This window comes from Anomalospiza imberbis, chromosome 6 (genome assembly GCF_031753505.1).
Source record: "Anomalospiza imberbis isolate Cuckoo-Finch-1a 21T00152 chromosome 6, ASM3175350v1, whole genome shotgun sequence".
NCBI lineage: Eukaryota > Metazoa > Chordata > Aves > Passeriformes > Viduidae > Anomalospiza > Anomalospiza imberbis.
Window position 1 is genome coordinate 24263457 of NC_089686.1, and position 15778 is coordinate 24279234.

At 38.3% G+C, this 15778-nt stretch overlaps 1 protein-coding gene across 6 annotated transcripts in view; it reads right to left on the reverse strand.

The window, feature by feature from the left end:
* The window catches only part of MIPOL1 (mirror-image polydactyly 1), a 192184-nt gene that overhangs the window by 42510 nt on the left and 133896 nt on the right, over positions 1-15778 (reverse strand). For all 6 annotated transcript variants that reach the window (XM_068192885.1, XM_068192884.1, XM_068192883.1 and 3 more), the window contains one exon: positions 4070-4164. In XM_068192885.1, coding sequence (XP_068048986.1) covers positions 4070-4164 — 95 coding nt within the window. The remainder of the gene's footprint in view (positions 1-4069; positions 4165-15778) is intronic.

The following is a 15778-nucleotide window of genomic DNA, read 5'->3' on the forward strand; positions in this document are numbered from 1 at the left end:
AGACACTGGAAATCTCCGAAGATGGAGATGGTAAAACCTCTCTGGCAACCTGCTCCAGTGATGGACAGCCCCCGTGGAAAAAGTTTTCCCTTGGAACCTGTCTGAAATGCTCTTGTTTCAATTCAAGTCAGTTGTTTCTCACCCTGTTGTCATGGAGCACTGTGAAGAGGTTGCCTTTCTTGACAACCTCTGCACAGACTCTGTTAGGCTGCCATTAGGTCTCCCTGGAGCCAACAAAGAAAGGAATACTTTTTCTTTCCCAGGCTGTACAAGAGCAGTACCCTTGGTCTCTTTACATTACAAATGCTATGGCTGCCTGACTGTACCAACTGCCCTCTGTCAAACTTTCTCCAATTTATAGATATCTTACTTTTACTGGGGACCTAAAACTGGATGCAGTATTCTAGATACCAAGAATCTTTCCTCTGGAGAAAATAAAAGGGGATTCCCCCCCCAAAGAAGGTCTCCACTTGTTTCCCTCCTTTAGGCATGTCTGTGTGTACTACTACACACATACAGATATTCTGGACCTAAGTATCTCTCCCCTGATTTTGTATGATAAAATGATACTTTGCTTTTCCTGGATTATACTAATGTTAGTGAAAGTCAGATTGGTATAAAAATGCACATTTTAATGTCACTGTTTACACATGTATGCATCCAAAATAGTTAATATACACACACAGTCATTAGTTTTGTGACCAAATCCTTGAAATGTTATTGTGTGTTAAGTCACAAGTACAAGTGATGTATCACTTGTATGCTTTAATGTGAGCCTCTAGGTTTTTCTGTTTTCGTTGTTGTTGTTGGGTTTTTTTTATTTGTTTTGTTTGCTTATTTGTTTTTCTTTTCTTAAATTTGCTTCTTCTAAGTCAAATGACAATGTAGTGTCCTGGTTCTGGCCAGGGTAAGTTTCAGGGTAAGTTTCTGCAGTAGCCAGGAGTGAGCATGGCTACGACCCAGAGGATATTCTATACCACCTCATGACATTTTCCAGTGCGGGGGAGAAAGGAGTCTTTTCAGGGGAGAAGGGTCTCCTTCCCATTGGGATAGCGTGGCTGTGGTTGGGTTGGGCTGAGAATTGTGCATGTGAATCACTCTCTCTCTTTTGCACGCTTTTTTATTAATATTATAGTTGTTACTGTTGATTTTCTTGTCTCATTGCTGTTTCCAGTAAATTATTCTTATCTCAACTCCTGATCTTCACCTTTTGTGTCACCAATTATCTTTTCCGTCCTGTTGCAGAAGAAGCAGGAGGGAGAAGGGGGCAATGAGTAAGTGGTTTGGAGAGTCTTACTAGGACCACTAAATTGGGGAGTACCATTCCTAAAGTATGACTCAGAAATCTCAGTTAAAAAAAGGAGAAAAAACATAAAGTAGCAAAAATGCTTTTTGTAAGACCAGGGAAGACCTAAGAGCAAAAGGAGAAGTCACCAAATGAGCCAAAATTTTTAAGCCCCTGCCATGCTGGGGCTTAAGACAGAAAGTGGCGAATCTATCTGGCAAAGATACGAGAGAACAGTAGGTGAAGGGAATGTGCACCCAGCATTGTCACACTGCAGTTCTACAGTTCTCATGAAGACTGGAGCATGTGTGGAAGCCTATATTTTGCTCACTGGGGAATTATGCAATCCAAAAAGAGAAGTAACTTCAGGGAATGCAGCCTTGAACAGCAAATCACACAACTAACTCACTTGCTTCAAAGCTGCAAACTTCCACCTCAGTTCAAAACAGACTGTCTAAAACCACTCCCAGTGCTTATTCTAGACTACCATAGCATGGCAAGCACTATAAGGAAATAAAAAGACCCAGCAGACATCTATACATGCGTCCCTTCCACATATAAAACAGAGTGAAAATTTTCATTCATTTTGGATGGCTTGGGAAATGCACTGTCTACCTTGTCATTCATAATTACTGTGGCCATCCCACCCTTGGCCTGGTACAGTTCCCAAACCTTTATGAACATGTGACATATATTCTTTCCTGTCTTATTTGGCATGTGTTTAAAGTACTGTCACACTGTTGGATGGCAGGGGTTGCAGACATTCATGTAACTTAAAGGAAACTGTAATCAAAATGTCAAGAAGTTCATAAGAATCCTCATAATTATGCAATTAATTTCTAATCAAGTCAAAAGACAGGCCTGAGAAATTAAATGTTTCTGCTTATGCACTTATAGGAGTCCTTGTTGCCTTTTACAACCCTTGCAAGTTCAGCTCCAGGTGGCCTCTGGCTTTTCAAGTCAGGTCTTTGTATGCTTAAGACAGTGTTTCCATACAGAGAGGCTGTAGAATCTCCATACTTAAAGACATTCAAAACCCCTCTGGACGTGGACCTGGGCAACCAGGTCTCAGTGGCCCTGCCTGAGCACAGTTGGACAAGATGACCTCCAGAGGTCCCTGCCAGCCTCAGTCAGTCACTCTGTGGGTCCACTTTGGAACACATTAGCATCTAGAACAGTGAGGTAGGTAGGAGATAAAATCTTCTACTTTAGATGTTATAACTTGTATAAATCAGTACTGATACAATAGTTCTTGCCCCAGGGGATAATAAGGTGAGCATTCTCACACCTTCTTGATAGATTTTGCAAATGCTGTGAGCCAACTTACAGTGAAATTTTGACTGTTCAAATTAAGAGCTGTAAGTTAATAACATGGTACATTCTAATGCTGATTCCTGCAAGTCATTATTGTTAATATTCCTGGGATCTAAAGCATTTACAGAAGTAAATATCTGTTGCTGCCTACTGTATTTCTTAAACATCATATATTAGTACAAACTTGATAGGCTATGCCAAAAATATGACTCAAAAATCAGTGAAAAGTCTCCTACAATGTCCATAGACCAACAGAAGCAAATTCTTAATTTCTAAAATATCAATTAAAAAATTGCATTTCAGTTTTTAAATTATTCAAAAAAACCCCATTTAAATGAGTAATAAGGGCACCATAATAAATTATTTCTAGCTTGGTAAATCATACCATAATTTGTGCACACACTAAATGCTGACCAAATTAATTAAATGCAATAATCACAAATTGCTTGGGGTTTCTATTCACTATTAACAGGCTTTAAATAAATGCCTATGAGATTTAGGAACAAAAGTTGTTTTTGAAACTTCCCTCCAAGGTTTTAATAAACTTAATGAGAAGGGGAAGCTTGAAAAACCTCTAGAAACCTGAGTATTTTTCACTTTTGAATGCTGAAACACTGAAAACATACACAGTTCTGTTATTGCAAATGCTTTTTAGACATAAATAACTAGTCCTCTTTATTTCCAATGAGTCTAGTATTCACACTATATTTATTATTTACCTCTGTAGCCCACATCCCTCATCACAGACATTCAGCCTTCAGATTCACAATTTTCAGCTGTGTTGATGCCAATTCTCCTGCCTTTAACCTGCTGGCAGCTCTGTATCCCCTCTCACACAGGAGGTCAGGATGAAATGAGAGCTGTAACCCAACATCACTCCATAAAACAACCTAACTCCTTCACTAGACCACACAGCGCTTTTCCTTAGGGACTAAAACCCACTGATCCATGCAAATGTTCAGTGCAGCCCACCTAAATTAATGAGAATGGGTATTTCTCTCATTCTCCATACTGCTACAGAACATAAGGAATTAAAAGGCACATTGGGGTTGAAGAAGAAACCAGTATTTTAGAATTACAGATTTATTACTTTAAAATCTATATTGACTAAGTTAGGTATGTGCAAACAACCAGGGAAGAAACAAGCACTGATGTAATCTGGTTCTTTTGTCCATGTGTTTTTAAGTGTTCACATTGCCATAGCACAGCTTTTTAGTGCAAAAATCAACTATCAACTTTTCACTTCCCTTAGAAGAAACTAATACAAAATTCAGGCTATAAGAAAGGCACTCCTATTTCAAGGAGATGGTTGGTGAGCAGTAAAGCAGAAATGCAGGCTTTGATTCATTGATGTATTCACATTTTTCCAACAAATACCTATTTGATAAGGCCATTTCCTCACTCAGTCAGACATCGTACAGAAAATTTCCCCTATGAGTCACTCATTCGTATTAGAATCAATCATTTTACCTGTAATAAACACGCAATGTTTGGATTTCTTCTTCTAGTTTTTTGCACTGTTGAAGAGCAGCTTCCTTTTCTTGTTGCAAAGGTATCAATTCTGCCTGTGAAATGATAAACAACCAATAACCAATTTATTCAGAATATCCATACTTTTTTGAAAACACCTCAATCTGTGCAATAATTTCAACCATTATATGATTGCACACATAGAGTTATACTGTTGTATGTAACATAGTTGTGTGGTTTAATCCCAGTCAGGAACTAAGTACCATGCAGCTTCTTGGTCACTTCCCCATCCTCCCACTGATGGCATGGTGAGGAGAATCAGGAAAGAAAAGAAAATCAAACTTGTTGATTGAGATAAGAACAGTTAAATAATTGAAACAAAGTAAAAGATAATAATAATAATGATACTAATACATGTAATTGTAATAAAAAGGAGAGGGACAGAGGGAGATAAATCCCAAGACAGGCAAGTGATGCACAATACAACTGTTCACCACCTGCTGACTAAGTCCAAGCCTGTCCCTGAGCCATGATCACACCCTTTCTTTGTAACTCCCCCATTTTATATAGTGGGCATGATGTTTTATCACACAGAATGTCCCTTTGGCCACTTTGGTCAGTTGTCTGACCAGGCTCCCTCCCAGCTTCTTGTGTACCTCCTCACTGCCAGTGCAGGACACATTGAAAGTTCTTGACTTGGGACAAGCACCACTTAGCAACATCTAAAACATCAGTTATCAACATTATTTGCATACTGAATCTAAAGCACAGCACTGTACCAGCTACCAGGAAGCAAATGAGCATTACCCCAGCCTATTTAATTCTTATGAATTCTTTCTTTTTTCTAGCACTGAAATTTTTCTTTTTCTTTTTTTTTTTTTTCTAGCAGAATCATGTTTTGAATGGCTTCTCCCATGTAAGTTTTTTGAATACCTAAGTTTAGAACTCTTCAGTTCAGCCAAGTGGTTATCAGCAAACATATTTTGTACGATATATATGCGTTGCTATACTGCAAAACTGCTGACCAACATATAGAAAGTGAAGCAAGGCCCTTGGCCATGAACTACTGACGCATGACTCTGTTCTGCACCTGGCTCCCTGGCTGTTAAGGGCAGTTCCCATGGTAGCAGCCCCTGGCTGATGTTAGCAGCAGAAGAGCCACTGGATAACCAGGACCCTGAGCAGTGGCAGGCAATGAGCCAGCAGGGACTGCAGAGACTGGCACCAACAGCACACGCTGGGATCTGGGTGCATTCTTACCCAGGATCTGGTTTATAGAGGGGTGAGGAATCCTTAAGCAATCACGGTCATCTCCCATCTGTGAACCCCACGGGACACTCCCCCTCCCATCCTTGATTCACACTGAAGGGAGTGTGACTCATGACCATAATGGAAATTGCAGCATGTGGCTTGTAAGTCAGGAAGGTAGCCAGCCCCAACAGGCCTTACAGTTAAAGAGGAGGCAGGGAGAAATAAGTAGTCATGCACATTAATATGGGTCTATAGCTTAATCACCATTAATTTTAAAAGTCCCGTTTCAATAGCACTGCAGGACTGCCTGGAGGGCCCAGGTACCATATAAATAAATCAGTGGGTGATTTATTGTTGTAACAACAAATAAGATTAGGCTTCCACAGCAATTCCTTGACATATAAGCCTGAGCATTGGGCTGTTTTCCAATGTTTTTAATTCATGGTGTAAGTTATTAATTGTACAAATCGTAGGGCCCTTAACCAAGAGGCTCATGTGTGAGAAATGCCAACTGTGATTCTGCCAACTCTTCAGGACAGTCTTGCGGAAAAGTTTCTTGGTAAATTAAAGACCTGTTATATGAGCTACAAACCCATGAAGGGAAATGCACATAGTTCAGCCTCTAAGTCTGCCAAACTCCCTGTATAATCATGAACAACTCTGCCTGTATGCCTCAAAATCTCTCTCCTAAAACAGGGCTCCCACTTGCTTCTGTTTCCTGTTTGTCTCTTAAGACTGTAAGTTTTCAAGGCAGGTGTTTTACTGTTTACTGTCAACTCCCAGTCATCTATGGGCAATTCATTTTGCTGGTTGATTAATCATGTCCTGGATACTTGGCTGATTCCTGGTAAATTTTATTGAATACTGCATTGCACAAATGCAGCTACACAAGCAGTCTCTGAACCGTGCTGCTTGGTGGGTCATGTTGCACCCAGGGTTTTCACTGCTCAGGTACAGGACCCACTGCTGTAATTGCTCCTGTGAGAGACATCCATAAAGTTTTAACAGGAAGTTCCCTGGTGAATAAAAACTTTCTTACTATATGGGGGGCGTTCCTTCAGCTTTAAAAGCAGAAAGCGTTAATGTTTAACATCTGAGTGACAGTGGTTTTGAGCTTCTGATACTGAAAACAATGTACTGCATGCTGGCAAGCCCTAACTTCTGTCAGAAAGAGGTTAAAATCCTCTGCAGGTGAGCCTCTTGCCTGGTGTAGCTTGCTGCCTTGCAAGCAGAACTCACAGAACACAAGATGTTAGCCAAACCAAGCTATTTTCTGTAATTATACTGTTCTGTAGGTGAAACAACATTCTTAAAAATTGGAAAACACACTTGAATCAAAGTAGGTGGTTTGTTCTAGAGGCCAGTAATTAACATCCTTGCCAATTTTCAGTGTACTGTGAAGTGTGATTGAAATGGTAGACTGGAAGGAAATGTTTGCAGCTGACACACCTACTCAGAGAGATTAACGGCTAGTCTCTTTGGAGAACTATCATAAAAAGTACACCTAATGTTCCACTTGCCATTCAGGACAAGAGTCAGAGGCACTAGAGTCTTAAGACTATCATTTATGTCAGTTTTTCAGCAGACAAAACTGCACTGATTTGACTGGGTTTGCATCTGGGTTTGTACCAATAAAAATATCAGCAGAATCAGGTTCTTTGGATTAAAAAAAAAAAAAACAACTCAAGAGCTACAAAAAGTGAAGGGAAGAAAAATAGTCATTTGTTAGCCTCCTCAGTAACTTCCAGTGGAGTTGATACTAGGAAGCTTCATGAGACCAACAAAATTCCAAGCACAAGAGTCTCTGTGCACAGCATGCAGCCATGCGACAAAATGACCCATTGTTCACAGGCCTGAAGGGTGGTAAACACAAATAAAGGAGTCAAATATCCTCCCAAGGCAGAGATGTCTTCTTTCACTAGAAGGAAAGCAAAACAGTGCTCATCACAAAGTTAAATTGCTAACTAAAATAATGGCATCTGCTCTACTATAAAGAATTTGGAAGACTCCTAAATGTATATTGAAATCCATCCATAATGCATATGGCAGAAATCCTGCATGAGCTCACCTCTAGAAATAACAATAGCTGCTTGAGAACTTTTTAACAAAATATTGTTCCTCTGGAAAATGTCAAGCTGTGGAAATCAGAACTTTTCACAGAAATTGATTTGTTTTGATTAAATTGTTTTGGAAGCTAGGGTAAAGAAGAAGCAAGAAGAAGAATTACACGCAGGTTCCTCTAGTGGTGGTTTCCCATAAAAAGGTCACTTTAGAGGTGAGCTTGGTGACCTTTTGGTATAGATGTCATTCTCAGCAAAGCTTATTTTTAGCACTGAAAGGGTATTCTGATCACTTGTGAAAAATGTTTCTGAAGATTTTGTTTTTTCCAGAAGTTCCTACACTTTCATATTTGGTTTAATGTGGATAGATCCTTTCCCATTTTCTTCCCCCCTATCCACCTTCCTGCAAAGGAGAATTGTTGTTTCTTTGTTTCCCCGTTTTGCATTTTAGCAGTTATTTGGTAAAAATTTAAATTTTCCAATTAAATATAAAATCTAATTGCTACCTATCAAACTAAAAATATCTGATCTCAACTAAGGAAAATCACGCTACTGATCTTTCTGCTGTTGCTTTTGCTTCAAAACATTTAAAGGAACAATGTCACGTGTTTTCTTACCACAAAGTCTGGAAAAATACAAGACATAAGCAAAGGAAAACAGAGGGTAAAACTAGTTTTTCCCTTTTCCTAATTCCTCTAGGGCAAACATGAGCACCCTCAACTCTCCTCTAAATCAAAAGGGGTAACAACACACAGCCTCCTATGCTGTCAGGTTCTCTCTGGAACCTCACCTTTGTGTGAGAGATGGCTTTTGTAAGACTTTTCAATATCCAGTAGAAAGAAAAAAAAACCCCAATTAACTTGACTAATAAAGTTTCATAGCTTTATTTTAATTGATTTATTTTCTCTTGCATTTATAGACAACATATATATTAATATATATATATATATATATTTATAATAAACATTTATTTTTCCTTTCTGAGATAGGCTAAACAAACAACCTTTTCTGTTACCTCTCACTAAGCAGGCTCTTCACTACCCTGACCAGTTTAAATGCATCTCTCCTCAGTACTCTGTACTCCTGCCAGTGGAAACTTCTTACCTGACACATTCTTGTACTCTCTTTGCTCCCAGTCACCCTCCAGCCTGTTCTCCTGAACATTGGTATTCCCCAGTTGACAGTGGAAACTCGTATTCATCCTGAGAAGATAATACCTTACACTTGGCACCAAAATTCCACCCCACTGCTTTTGTTTTTCCATTACTTGAGGCCATCCCAATCTTTCTGCAAGACAGCTTGAACCTGCTTTGTATTAATAATATGTCCATGCCTTATTAAAAACAACTCCCAGCTCTGTATCATCAAGCAATTTAGTTGGCACACTGCTGCTCTTCATGCCAAAGGTTCTCAATGACAGCATTAAAGAAAACTGGTTCAGCACCAGCTGGTAAGAAATTGGAGAGAAATTCCACTAGTGAAATCCTTGGACCTTAACATTTCTTCCTTCAAAGCTGTTTGCTGCTGCCTTCCTGCTAACTTGTTCCTTATTGCCTTTGACTAATCCCTCATCTCCTTCATGGGTACATGACATTTTGCAGACAGACATGAGCTAAATATGCCCATTCTTCCAAAGAAGAGATGCTGGGTGAACCCAGATAACAGCAAGCAGCGTTTCCCACATTAAGCTTGTGCCTGCTTGTAAAATAACAATAAATGCATTCCCCACTGTAATTAATAATTTTTCATATGGCACAGCCTATAAGCTTATGTGTCAGGTTATAATTAAAAAAGTTTCCTTGTCTAAATAGCCAGTTATCAAATCAAAGAAGAATTCTTGCATGATCATTCTTGTGTAAAAACTGTACTTCAATTCACTCTTGATGGATCCATGCTTTAAAAATATTTTCCTTCCAAACTTACTCTGAAGCCTCACCATAAAGACTAACTGGTCTACAGTTGTCTAAATTACATTTTTTTAACCTTCTAAATAGAGATGCTCTCTCTGCTAATTCCCTGTCATATTACACTGCACACAGCCTCATAAGATTTATTAAAGAACTTCACTATCATTCCTGGAATTTCAGGTACCAGCTCTTTCAGAACTCAGGATGGAATCCATTCATTAACCCAATGTAAGCACAATGATATATTGAACAGCTGCCATGTACTCCCTTTGCATACATTCACTTTTCTTAACCCTTGTCCTCACAGCTGGCATCTTCATTGCCCAGTGCTGAGAGAAACAAAAATTAAAATCACACTCTTTCAGACCTAATCCAGAATTACCCCTGATCTCCATGCCATTCTCAGACCAGTGGCATATTTCCTCTTTCCTTGTTCTCATTTCAGTTGTTACGCTATTGTTTGTTTCAATTTCCTTTCCAAGGGCAAATTTAGCTTAACCTCAGGCAATTTCTATTTGTCTCTATATCTCCAGTTAGTCTAAGACCTAACTTCCTTGCTTAATAAAATACCCTTCTTGTGGACAACTTATTTGTACTTTATTTGCATGGAAATTTTAACTGATGCAATTAGAATGGGCACCCTTTCTACCCAGTACAATTTCCCTTGGCTTGACTGAGATACATGTTAAAGCACAAGCATTCCTTCACTCAGTAGTAGTCACTACCAACATCTTGCTTTCTACTGACACAGGATATTCCTGTGGATTAGAAGTGAGAAATCTGAGGAGTCTCCGAGTTAATTTGTACCATTTATGGTCTCAGTCATTTACATTTGGTAGAGCTGTAGAGGTGAAAAGGGGAAAAATGGCAGAAAGGGGGAAAATGGCAGTCTTTCTACTCTAGGTACTACGTTATCTGGAGTCTGAAATGGAATCTAGCTTCAAACAGACAACAGAGAATTGCTCCCATTTCTTGTGAGGAAGAAGTATGTTTCTGCTGATATTAGCAGGCTAGCTGGATAGGAAGAGCTCAGGTGTCTTCTCAGGGCAGCAGGAGATTGGGAAAGGCAAATAAAGGTTTCTTTCATTCTGAATTAGAATGAACATGCAAAAAAACCTCCTAATTCTGTAAAAAAAAAATTGAACTGAAGAAATATTTTAATCTTACACTATTTTTAATGCTTTTACATTTAACACATCATGTCAAGAGAAATACATACTGCCTGATAGAGCAGGTCATGTTGTGACACATATGAGATCCAACTTCTAACCGTTCTGTTATTTTTACATTAGCAGCTGCTACTTAGTGCAGATTACAACAGCTCATCCTATTTTCTATATCAAAGTGTCAACATATCAAACTGTTTCACCAACAATACAAGTAGGTAATGCTTTGATCTAGAAAAGAATATAAGCACTTGTCTCATTAATTAGGGATCAGAGGTTTTCAGGGTCAAGAAAAAGACGAGAGGACTGAAAATGGTTAGCACTCTAATAACACACTAAGCAATCTCTTTTTTTTTTGAATCACTGTGCTGAAGTGTCAAATTGTTTCATTATAATACAGAAAGGGGACACATTGACCTAGAAAATTAGATAAAATGTTTCAACTTGCATTTAAGTATCAGCTGGCTTCTACAATTTTAAAAATTAAAAGGTAAAATTAGAACTTACTATAGTAGTTGTTAGAAAATATTGACATATCATGAAACACATAATTAACAATAATAAGTCCAAATTTAAAATACAAAAATTAAATGTTTTGCTTCTGAAGTTTGAAATGTAGGTTTCAATGTTCGCCAAACAAAACATCTGGGAGAAAAACTGAGCTGGAAAAGTTTGAAACAGTAACTGAAATTATTAGAAATTCATGCAAAGTTTTTTCTCAACACACAATTTTCTAACAGAAATAGTTTTTCTAAACCTATCTTAACTTGGAGTAAATGGAGCAACTGTATTACTGATCCCTGATGGATCTGAACTGCTGTGGAGGATCAGTACAGCTAGAGAAAATACAATATAGAACCAGCTGAGGGTTATCTGTGTGTGTGAATGTCAAGGTAAGGGTGGCAATTGTGGGAACTCTTAACAGCCTTTAAGTTGCAGCCCTCACTAACCCTCTGCCACAACCACACCCGGCTTGACATACCCTTTAGGCGCAAAGGAAAGGTATCTCAACAGCAAACATGACCTTTATGAGTTTGCAGCAGGATGAAACAATTAATCATAATATTTTATTCTACAATCTAATACTACTGTTAGTCCAAATAAATAATGAAATTTTTTTTTTTTAAATAAAAAGCATTATCTCACTGCGTTGTGAAGATACACTGGTTTAGATAGAAGTATTTCTGAGGAATGTCAGACAGGATTTCTGACAGAAGAGAGAAGTCCTCCCCAGCCTTGTGATTAGGTTATTTGTTTTGAATGCAGAAACCTAATGTTGACTCCCAGCTTCTTGCATTAACCCACTCTGGGCAGCCTGGTGGACTCCTCCCAGTGAGACTGCTTCCCTGCTCCAAAGTCATGTGAATTGTCCATGTTTCTGGTGACTATCATTGTCTCTCTTCTCTGTCCACGACGGACAAAAATATTTTTTTATTAAATGGCTAAGTGTGTGAAAAGTAGATCCAAACAGGGATACATCATGGAAAAGAAGATGAACTCCAGAATTCAGCCATCAAAATGTTTGAGGGGGACAAACTTGGATCAGGGAGCTGAAATAAGGGTTTTCACATAGATGATATGAGAGCATCAACAGTGGCTTTTTAACCTGTATGATTTTCATTTACCTTACAAAGAATATATTAATGTTTTCTCTTATTGGAATAAAAAATTTTAACCCTGAAATCACCTTTTTAAGAGAAAAAATGGAATTGTCATTTTCAAGAAGTGTTGTGCTTCATGTCTATCTTATGTCACCTTCCTCAACTCAGCCTTTATGCTATCCCTAATTTAATATTTTTAAGGAGTTTCTCGGAAGACTTGTAAGAGGTATCACTATCTGACATTCAGACTCTTGTCTCTATCACAACAAATTCCCCAGTGAGAATACATTATCATACCAGATGAACATTGCTTGCATGGTTGTTCATTTCTGAGAGATCCTGTTGTGACTGGGACATTAGCAACAGGTCACAACAAATTCTACACAGATTGTGCAACTAGAAGAAAAAAAAATCACCAAATAGCTTCTTACTGCTCTGAGAAAGAAAACGAAAGAATACAATAGCAATTTTGCAGAGACTAGATATGTATCTGGTTAATTTTATTACAATAAAAGCAAACAATATCATTATGCCTGACATGTGATGCCTTATTCTTGTACTACGTGGTCACCCCACATTGGGAAGAAGCTCATTGTACCAGCAGTATTTAACAAGCAGTTTGCTCTTTTACAAGCATATATTACAGGCTGATTTGTCCACAGAATTGGGCCCATCCCTGGAGGTGTTCAAGGCAAGCTGGATGGAGCTCTGAGCAACCTGGCCTAGTGAAAGGTGTCTCTGCTCATAGCAGATGGATTGGACTTAGATGACCTTCAAAGTTCCTTCCAACCTATGATTCCATAATTCATCAATTACCACATTATGTAAGAAAGTATCTATATGAAATGCTCATGATAAGTTTCAGTGAGAATTAAGGATTTGCTCATCTAACCTTAGATATGATGAGACAAATTTTCTTCATCATCTGCAGTATTATTCTGTAATATGCTATACTTTTTCCAAGCAGTATACTGATATACTGAAAATTAGAGGAAAAATTACCTATTCAAAGGACAATCCAAGGCATGTGATAAGACTGTGAGACTAATACATGGAAGCATTTTATTTTAAAGAATTATTTAGGAAGTGAGGACGATTCATTTGGAATTCTGCCCTTGTGAGGCTGACACAAAACTGCAATTGACTTTCCAGGGTCAAGATTTCATTTATGGTTTCCATTCTTTTGCATACATAGGTTAAAACCCCCAGAGATACCATCATACATGCCATACATGGATAACTACCTAATGATACTATAAGTCTTATTTTAGGAAAGATATAACCATAATGGATGACAAAAAAGCCCCCGAAATCTTTCAAGGATGACAGCTCCAAAATACACACTCATAGCTGGACTGGGCTTTGCACATAAATAACACCATGTGCAGAAACACTGACCTTTTGGTAGGAGGGATTTTATTAAGAACACATGCTGGGAGTGCTTTAAAGAGCAAATAGATAGGACTCTACATACAGGTAGGTAGATACTTGACTCACTACTAAATCACAATGTACACTGTGAAAAGAACATAAAAAGAAAACAATCAAGAACACTTTAATAGAGAAAGAAAAACCCATTCACAACTGCGATTTCTGCACAGTAGCTATGGCTTTGCAATCTATATGAAAATAACACATGTAAATTAATTTCTTTACTTCTCAGATTAAACAACATTTACAGCTGTGGACCTGTGGAAAGGAAACATTACTTCATGTTCTGTAATTCAGGTTTGGCCTTGGTGACACCACAGACTTTTTTCTCATCAAAAAATCCATTTGGAAAATGCAAATTCAAATAAACAATGGAAAAACATCAGCAATACAGAGAAACTTGTCTTATTTGAAGGTAAAATAAAGGATATTGTTTTGGGCATGGTGTAACTATGTACCTCTTTATGGCTCCATAGGTAACTGGACTAGAAAACAGATACATCCCTTTAAGACATATCAGGTTACCAAATATAAGCTTAATACAAAGGATAAAAACTGTCTCTGATTTACTTTAATAATAGGCATGTTTCCCTCAACTCTGAGAGGCTTGACTTCATACATGAAGATGATTGCACTATATATGAAACTTTACTAACAATCTCCTTAGGGAAAATCAAGAAGGAAACAACCGTGTAAGCTGAAGTGAGCTGAAGAAACCTTCCAGGTGGTGTCTGAATCCTACTGGCAGGTTACTCTGGGAAAGCTTCAAATGTCAGCACCCATGATAAACCCATTGTCCACAAACTTACTTTGGCCACCTACGATTTAAAGTCAGTATCTGCCACAAACAGCAAATTGTCAGCACATGATCCAAAAGGTAATGTCATGTTGTCTCAGAAGCTTTGTGGTAACAAAGACCCTATTCAATAAAAACTTTACCCTCAGCCCCAAAAGTGTCTTATCCAGTTTGGGGAGGAACTGAACTGGCAGAATAACAGAAAAAAGTTCATATTACAGTCAGACATGTTTTATCTGTGCAGCAGCCAGAAACTGTGTGTTCTCAGGGCTCTCCATCTGGCACATTTTTGAGGCTCCACTAACAGACCCTGAACTAACCACAGCACCCAACTCTCTATTGATAAAAAGAACAGACCAGAAATTATGTTCTGACCTTGAGATCTGCTGGCTGACTTTACTCATCTTAAAAAATGGTCAAAAGTTCTCTTCCATTCACCTTCCTAAAAGGAAGGGTTGCTAACACCAGACTGTCAAAAGGCCATAGGCCTTAGCACACAGTATGTTTCAAAAGCATCATCTGGGAGAGCGGGTTAAAATCACGCCAGGGAGTTCTCCAAAAAAATGCATTAATGGTTGCATGTCATTGTGCAAGTCCATGCCCTGATCCTATTTTTGTTACTAGTCTAGGTTCAGATAACTGGTTTTGTCAACTAATAAGAGCTTAATAAACTTGATTAAGGTTGATAAATCTGACTTTCATTCCCAGTAAGCTGGTGAGGCACTCAGCTGTTAAACAGGTGTCACCCACATCTCCTATTTAAGGATGCAGGAGTAATTCTTTCTCAAATCAAAGGCAATTCTTTCTAACCTTTCTTCATCACTCAACCTCTACTGCAGACTCTTCCTTATAGTAAAGTCCTTGGCTTTGACCAGCCATTGAAGATGTCATTTCACTGCTGCTTGAACTTAGTTGCCCTTGTCACCTCTGATTTCAGTGTGACACCAGTCCAACAGAAACAGTCCAACTGAGACACTCTGCAACATTTCACAAAGCTCTTTCCATAAGAAAATATGTCATTGAAATAACTCATTCTTTGTAAGAGGGGAAAAGCCAGCATGCAAGGCAGTAACTTTATGGAAAAAGGAGTTAACAATTTATGCTTCAAAGCTTAAAACAGATGCTAAATGCCAATACTCTCCAAAATAAAACCTTTCACACGAAGAGACAGAATGACTGTTACCTCCTGACAGACAGTACTACTGCAGAAGGCAGCAGTGTCTAATCACATTACCAGAATTTAACTAAAATTATTTCATAAAAGCCACGAGTCTGTAGAGGACTATAAATATTAATTGGCACAGTTACATCATATTACTCATCCAGGATTCGGAAGGAAAGGTAGGCAAGAGATTGAGAGTTAATGTTTATTACTTCACCTTGTGGTCTTCACCTTATGACTAGCAGGTATACATACTCAAATTAATCTCTTATTTTTGTATACAAAGAAACACAGAATCAAAGTGCCGAGTTCAAAAGCAATTGTTACATCTAAGT